We start from the raw sequence: 8,572 nt of genomic DNA, 5'->3' as shown, positions 1-8,572 counted from the left end.
AATTATAGGAAATGCGTTTTTCTAAGGTACATAAACTTTTGGGATTGAGTGTATAGCCAATACATCCTTAACATTTTGCGTTCAAGGATTCCTTATATCCTCTGCAAATACGATTTTCCGATACGATAGAAGAATAGAAAACAGCTAGTTAATTTTTATTAGAAAATAACGTTATAGAGGACAGCGGCGGTTAGCGTGAATCGGTGACCGTGAATAAGAGACAGTATAGCCTTAGCGATTGTTAGAACACGGTTTCGAGAGTTTCGAGGACGCGTAAGCGACCGTGGACAGGTGTAGAAATTACGGAACAGGGTTCTTCGAAATCGGAGGTAAAATATCGTGAGACGAGAGATCGCAATCGATGCACGCGGTTCCTTTCCCTTTTACCTTTCGGCGTTTCGTTTCCTCGGCTCTCGCAGATCCACGCGTGACACGGTGAAATCGCGGAGGTCGCGGCCACTATCACCGACGGTAATGTCTCCCCTCCGTGCATTCGACTTCTGCTTTCTTTCGGTTTTCTACTACGCGTATGCCTACTTGTCTCTCACGCAAACGATTTCCGATAAGGTCGCGGAGAAAACAAACGGCGAATTCGTTATACGCTTCTGTCACGGATTACCGATGGGAACCGTGTCCTTGTAAACCACGCACGATTACTTTCGCGGAAAGTATGCTCGCGGCTGCATACCTATCGCGCTTTACACGAGTTTCGAGACCACGGACTACAAAGCAGAACGTGAAGAGCATAGGAGAGCAGGACTAGAGATTCGAGTTTCGGACTCGGTGTCGTTCGACTGTAAAATAAACAGCGGTTACCTGCGAGATTGAGAACGCGTTAGGTACGAGATACGAGCAGAAAGGAACGAGCTCGGTCATATTTTCTCCGCAGAACTTTCCCACACTTTCCTCCTTTCGATCGCTTCTTCGATATTTACACCGCTTACATTACAATCGTCCGATCGTAAGTATAAGTACTTATTACGTTCGAGATTGTACAGCTAATTGCCAATCGCTGGTCGCGTGCTTTCGTTCTCAACGTTTCTATCAGCTAGCAGATAATTCCGAATAAAATAAATAGAATTTCGTAACGTATATTAATTGTAAGTCGAAACAAATTTTGCTCGTTCTCATCCGTGAGAAAGGATCGTCAGTCGCGTCACAGACGAACAGATGAATGAAATAGAGTTAAGCGTATGTACCTCTTCGGTCTCGCGAACGTGGGCCAGATGAGTTGAGGCCATTAACCCTCTGATCGACCCTAGCATTCTTCTCTTAATTAGACCGGGCGCGGGCTTACGACCGAGATCCCTGATCTCTCTATTCTCCGTCTCCTCGTTTTCCGTATCTGAGCACAGTTTATCCATACTGAACGAGACTGGACCAATCCTTGCCTCGCTCTCCTCCAGGTGATTCAAGACCATTTCCGAGCTCGCAATCGTTTTCCTCAAATTATTATTGGAAGGTTTGTTCGCGTTTACGTCTACGTCAAAGGTCAAGGTCTCGGGAGCCTCTTTCGTGGGAGAGGAGGCGGTGCTCAATCCGAATTCCTCGACCCTAGTGATCGACCCTGTCTCCTGAGGGCTCGCCTTGGTCAGATCGTAGGAAGCGCTGTTACTCTTGGCAAGGTTCATCGTCAGGCTACGCGATTCTCCGGCGAGAGCGCCAACCGCTTGCAACCTCGCGTGCTTGTTCACGACCTCGTTGATCTTAGAGGTTTCGTCGCGTAGCCAGCTTCGCATTTTCTCCCATGCTTTCCCCAGCCGGTGTTTCTGCAATTTTAGGATCTAGCTACGGTATAGCTCGCGAATGCTACGATATTTCATACACCCCATATATCTCGACGTAGCTACTGTTTACAAGTCTTAGGACATCTTCAAATATAATACATCATACAGTTGTAATCATCTAGTAAATCATACGCAATTACATTTATACTATTAATATTTGTTATACGCAAAATCCTGAATAATTTCAAATGATATAAACAATTCTCGTCTGTATTTTAAAATATCTCATTTAATTTATAACGTGTCCTAAAACTTGTAAACCAAGTATACATATTGTACCTTCGAGTACCGCCCGCGTGAGTTTCGGCGGAAAACTTTCGAGACCGAAAGAGCATCAATGTTCGAGCACTCGGGATCCGAATAAGAACCGGACATCGAGGCAATACCAGCGTCGCTTTCCGATTTCCCGCAGCTCTTCTTTCCATGCTTGAACGAACTCGTCGACCGACGAGCTCTATTGTTTTTCCCAGTTGCGTCAACATTCGAATACACGTTCGATTCAACCGGTGTCGTTCCTTCGCTCTTTTCTCCTTCTTCTACATTCTCAGGTTTATTCTCTTCAATTTTTCCTTGCGCTCCGTCTGCATCCGCTTCCCGTTCGGTTTCCACTTTCTCGCTTTCAATTTCTTCATTGGAAGCATACGGGTTCTTTGGAAAATCGTATAGCTCGCTCTGAACCGAAGCTCTACCATTTTCTTCCGTGCGTTTCTCATCCGTTTGCAAGAAACTGAAGCTGATCTGCGGCACGCCGTCCTCGTCAGTGCTGACCGATGCGATTGCCGTTAATTCTACAGTGTTCCTATGTCGCTTGCTAACTTGATCCTCTTGGTTTTTAGGATTCGAATCGGCGTCGACCTCAGTGATCGAGACGGAAGTTGCCTCCTCGATTTTACTAACGTCGGCCGTAGAATCAGGAAACTCGTGACAGTGTATTATCACCGGCGCGGGAACGTCGTACCAAACTGCAGTAGAGTTACCGTTCGATAATTTCCTACCGGACTTCAAGGAAGCCCACGCGTGCTTCGCTTCCTCCATTTCTTCTTCACAAATCGACAGTTACCCGATACACTTTCTTCATGGTATCCCTCGATCGAGCACCGTGAAATTATTATTCGTCGTTGTCAAGATTCCACATTACGTTCACTCGTTTTCCCATCGTTCTCCACCGAAGGAAACAAAGCGTTTGAAATCGATTCGTCGAACGACTCTTGTTCGTAAGTTCAACTTCCAAATGTTTTGATTACGCTTGAAATCGATGAAGCTCGAATCGCGGACTCCTCGGGAATGTTTGGCACATTCCCAGTGCACGAGCACCGGTTTCTTCGTTTTCGTTAAGTTACCGCGGCGAGTATCGGATAACAGAATAGTAATAACTTCGTTACGGCTCAGATTCGATAGCAGGTGTCGACTGTTAACGCTAGTTTTACTTGGCACAGATTACGTAAACGTTTATCGTTTAGCTTTTAGGACGTCGCGGGATCGTTCTTCCAGCCAGTGACCTCGTCTCGACAGTACACGTACTCGTTACTAACTCGAATTGTTTCGCACTTCCGAGCCTGAGTAAGCGTTGTCACCGGCCGTATATATTATCGACGAAGCACTTTTTTCAAGCGTCCTCGCTTAAATATAGAAACCACGGTATCGTTATCAACCTGCATGCACCTAACAAATCTCTAAAATCCTCGGAATACACGCACTGTTTCCCGTTATGGAAATACACCGAAAAATTCGCGGAATCTGGCCCGATCCGTAATAATACGTGCGAAACATACGATGGCACAATTAATGAAATAAGTAAATGACGAGGCGACACTCGCGCAGCGATACATGATACAAGAATTCAATGGAAATGTTTAGGAATCGTGGATCGATGGAACGCGTCAGCCACTGCGTTGACCACTGACTCGAACTGATCGATTCTCCAGTCTGTTAACTCTGTTCAGAAACACGATTTAGGAGGACGACCGAGTTCCCGCGGCGACGTCTCGATCACTACTGGATTCACTCTGGAAGTTGGATTATACAACGTCGCCGAACAATTATATCCGTATTACGTTGCGTACACACGTACGTATATTACACAACCGAGCGAACAGCGCGTTGCATGGTGCAACGCACCGGTGCGGTGGTACCGCGACGATAAAGCGCGCAAAATTTCATCTCTTTACAAGCTAAAATTAAATACTTAAATCTCTGACCAAACGAAACCGACGCTAGATAATTGGTATTCGCACCTTGGAACACTTGCAATGCGAAACGCGGTTGCGAACAAACAACTGTGCATAATATACGATCTTTGTGCAACGATCCGGGAAAAACAGTGACTGGTTGGATCACGTGGTGGCTTGCATAAACGAGCAAATCATTACTTTTTGTCGCGAGTTCGTCGAGCATAAACTATCGACGATCGAAACGCAAACGGCGTCTTCTGCTAACGGCGAACGGTTCCACAGACGTTCTAACGACGCTCGAGTCTTTGCGAGAATAATTAGCGAACAGAAGAATAGCACTGGCAGAGCACACACTACGCGATTCTAAGGAAGCGACGCAATACAGTCTATATTCCTTGCTGGAGGAGGACACGGTTAACACGATCGGTCGTAACGCGCGACGCACGCGTTTGCTAACGGAAAGAGAGAAGCGCGAGCGAACACCCGTAGGCACATAATAGGCAGCCGGGGTCCGAAACGAACGCGAACGCGGGCGCGAGCATAGTACGCGGATGCAGATTATTCGAGCGGGTAACGCAAGTTTCTAGGCGGGAGAGGTTCAGTTTTTTTTTTGCTCGCTCTGCTTATATTTAGATTGGGCTCAAACGTGTCCCGAAACATGCTACACACGTGCTGCATTATCCGGATAAACGCCGCTGCCCAGTTTCCACGACTCTAACTACTTCTGCGACCGGTTTTTCTCCTATCGAATCTTATGTACTTGTAATTAGCGGACTATGGATTTTTATGTAAAATGGAACCGGAGTGTCAGTTTGAAAAATGAACTTCCTTCAATCCTTGATACATTATATAATTTTAATTTATCCACTTTCGTCTCTTCTTTATTTTCCAGACTGAAGTCGACGAGGTACAGAGTTACGTAGAAAGATACAGAAAATGTTACATAGATTGATATAGAACTTCGTATACGGATGAAATATTCATGTTGCTTTACGCTTGCCGTAAATCATTTCGTCGCGTATCTTTTCGTTCAAAATTACGAGCCATAGAATACAGTCCCTACTACAGACCCTACCGATAGCGATAACTCTTATCTCCTGCTCCGCATAAAAATGAAGTTGCAATTTCGATAGACGGATTCGATTTCTCAGAGACCGTTCGGCCTTCAGGTTCGACGCTATTTAACTAGAGCTAGCTTAATCTAGACAGTAAAATAGCATTTAAAATTAGCCACTAGTCATTGATTTCATTATCCTGGCAGAAGCACATTTTAATTCATTAAAATATAAGCACGAATCGCATCATGTAATAAATTGTTGCATGACGAATTAATTCATTACTATTGACACAGTTTACTTAACGACAAACATTCTAAATCTATCTAACAATAAGAAAACACATTCTTACTCATCTTGACCTCTGTTCCTATCTACTCGCCTCTCTAGTATTCTTATTTCCCTCCTGTATTGGCCATTAGACTTCGATCACTCACAAAGACTAGTTACAAGGCCAACCAAAATTCTACAGTGAGGCAGATTTCTGAAGTGCTTGCGTGCAGAGCTACAATTGTCTAATAAAGTCCTGGAGTTTCAACTTAAGAATTGTTATATTTAATTTCAAACTTGGAGTACAATAAAATTCCTACATAATAAGTTTTAATACAATCATTAAGTGGTATTTCTTACTGACTCACTCATTATGCAGATTATCAATGAATAATAAATAAACGTGGGAAGTAGTTAAAAGGATTGAAGAGTTGAAACTCGAAACGCGATTTCGTTATGGGAAGCCTTGCGACTGGAGGGTGGAAGACCGAAGTGGTCGAAGAAAAAGCTCGACGAGGGAAAACGGAATAGAAAACAAGTAAAAGGCAGAACGGAAGTAAACGGGCCCTTGCCGTCGCGCGGCTGTTACGCATGTACCGTATACCAGATACACGTATATAAACCTGGTTGACCCAGTGTTTCCCGTTACGGAAAATGTAGCAGTTTTCTCTTTTTGCATCGTTTGCACTTGAACCACGTCGATTAACCGCGACGCGAATGCCTTTCTTTTTAACGGTTTAATCTTCTTATTTATAAATAAATAATTGAATTGGGTCCGATTATTATCTTGACAGGACAGCGTAAATATTACAGATGAATATTCATCAAGGTGGTATCACTATAAAAAGACCTAATAAAATCATTGTTATCGTTTTACCGCGTTGCGCTTATCAAGAAAAATTTGTCTAGCCGTCTGCGAGCAGCAATTAAACAACCTACGCGTCGAATAATTTATGTATTCTTCGAACGTTCCAAAAAGAACCGACTGACGTTCCTACGACGCTGCGGCGTTGTGAATTTTAACATGTGTTTCATATCCGGTAAATCCGGACACTTATCGTTGATACAACTTGGACGTTACTTACAGTAAAACATCGCTTGGCACGGGAGAACCACCGATATTTAGGAACCATCCTATGGGTGTTATTCTTCTTTCTTTTGCACTCCATTTATATAGCCGTAGTATTTAAATAACTCATCGCGAAGAAAGAAACAGTAGCAGATAAACGTGGTCGTTGCATCACTGCCTCCTACGTACGATGTTCGTCCTCGCCACTTTGTCACACTTTTATTCTTTCCTAATAATGACCTATTCTACGCTTGAGGAAGATCGAAAAACGGAGAAGCGAAACGCGTGTCTAGGTTCGAGCACGCACGAAACTCTACTGATAAATAACGTCCATTCATCGTGAAAGCACATTTTTGTGTATCAGATTCATTGTGTTTTCTACAGAAAACACAGTGACCCAATTGCCTAATCTTAAACATGACTACAATCTCGTGATACCCCGCAATCGCGATCGCAAATATGACAAAGCTATTAAGTAAATTCGAGTAAAACATCTTACGGATTCTTAAGTATATCGTCATCAATCTAAATTTCGATATCTAATTGAAGAACAGGGACAATTATTTCCTCTTTTGCGTTATCTACGCACTGTCGTAAAGCCGTTGGTGAATGCTAATTAGATTTTAACAGCGCAATCAACCGAGTAAAGGGAAAACGATTAATTCCGTTGGAAAGCACGATGCAAGATGTAACAAACCAATAATACGGCTCGTACGTGAATTTCCTTTTTACTTCGGTTAGCTAGCTTTCGTACAAGAATATGAAAAACTATGACTGCTCGTTCTGTTCGTAATGATAGCTTACTAATTCTGGTTACGCATTTTCTCATGGGTGTGTCACGAAACGGAATGTAATGGCTCGAACGACGTAACGAATTTCGTTGTCTTCTTGATTCTCGTACGCTCTTTTCGCGCCTCTCATTTTTACGGTAAGAATAACAGCTATAGAACAACGAAACTTCCTATTTTCGAATATCACTAAGCAAATCGAAAGATGGAGCAACAAGTGATTGTTATGAATCATGTAACTCTGAAATCTAATCAGCTTTGATACGCGTTTCGTGTAAAGGAATCGATACGAGTTCACCATATAGCGGTGTCTAGTAATGATATGGCGACGAGAATCAACCGGAAACGACTCGTCAACCGGAACGAGGTTCTTTCACGGGCCACTCGAGTTGCGGGTTGCGAACTACGTAATAGTAAGAGTAACGCGGCTCTCCTCTGCCCTGCGTGTTTAAAACGATTCTCAATGCCGAAGTACAATCTGAAATATATGTATTTATTTTTATTAATACAAGTGTAATGAAATTCACGATCGAGCAACGAAATCTACTGATCTTCGATACGTAAGCTGAAATGGGAAACGATTGAATAGGCCCGGAGAAAGAAGTTCATGGAAATATTTTGTAGACAGTGGGAGTGTCGTTGCGTGAATTGCACAGTTGTCCAGCGTAATAAGATGCATGTCTCTGACGTAAGACTTTCACCCCCGAGGGTTCCTCCGGCCACCTTCTTCTTTCGAAACGCGAATGCCCTACGCCACGCGAAAGAACCCACAACCTCTTCTACCGTTTCTCGATGATTTATTCCTGCTTCTTATCCCAGACACTCCCCTTCTCCTCATTTTACCTTTCTCTCTTTATTCCTCCTAAACAAATGCACACCGTAACTGTACAGACATTGCATCTTTTTTATTCTCTCTCCAGCACCCGCCTTCTTATTTCCTTCGATTGCTAATTACGTAACGAAATAGGTGTGTGCAAAAGTTTTGTTTATACGATCTCTGTCTTTCTCTCTGTCTCTCTCTTTCTCTGTTCACCACATCGCCGACGAGAATCGTTTGAATTTTCACATTCAACCAACTATCACTTTCTCCACTGTCAGTGATCATACGAATTGCATTTAGCATATAAAAACTTTGGTATACACGTGAGTTCTTTGATACGCAGTTTGAAACGACGAAATCGTTTCATCGTGTTGTCTCGCCTATAAGCGAGATAAACCGAGTGCGATAAGATTAAATACAATCAAGGATAAGGATAACTGGAACAACGCGATTTAACGTTCACTCGGCAATTAAACTTCAATGCCGTTGCTCGCTGATCGTCTTCGTTTCGCTTATTCGGAGTCACGAAAGAAGCCACCGCAATTAAAGCCCCCTTACGTACATGGAGAATCTTGAAATTGAAATGATTTTGTTTGTCTTTATATGGAAACG

General features: G+C 43.3%; 1 protein-coding gene across 2 annotated transcripts in view; it reads right to left on the bottom strand.

Annotated features, from left to right (window-relative positions):
- Positions 1–3,960, bottom strand: part of Nost (Nostrin) — a 9,246-nt gene extending 5,286 nt beyond the window's left edge. For both annotated transcript variants that reach the window (XM_018035173.2, XM_026818803.1), the window contains exons 1-2: positions 2,067–3,960; positions 1,200–1,769 (exon numbers count right to left, since the gene is read on the bottom strand). In XM_018035173.2, the coding sequence (XP_017890662.1) occupies positions 1,200–1,769; positions 2,067–2,822 (1,326 nt within the window). In that variant the 5' untranslated portion in view covers positions 2,823–3,960. The remainder of the gene's footprint in view (positions 1–1,199; positions 1,770–2,066) is intronic.
- Between the last annotated feature and the right edge of the window lie 4,612 nt (positions 3,961–8,572).

The sequence above is a fragment of the Ceratina calcarata genome, unplaced genomic scaffold (assembly GCF_001652005.2).
Source record: "Ceratina calcarata isolate Rehan_Ccalc_2016 unplaced genomic scaffold, ASM165200v1 scaffold88.2, whole genome shotgun sequence".
Classification (NCBI taxonomy): domain Eukaryota; kingdom Metazoa; phylum Arthropoda; class Insecta; order Hymenoptera; family Apidae; genus Ceratina; species Ceratina calcarata.
This window is presented reverse-complemented; position numbering and strand designations above follow the sequence as displayed.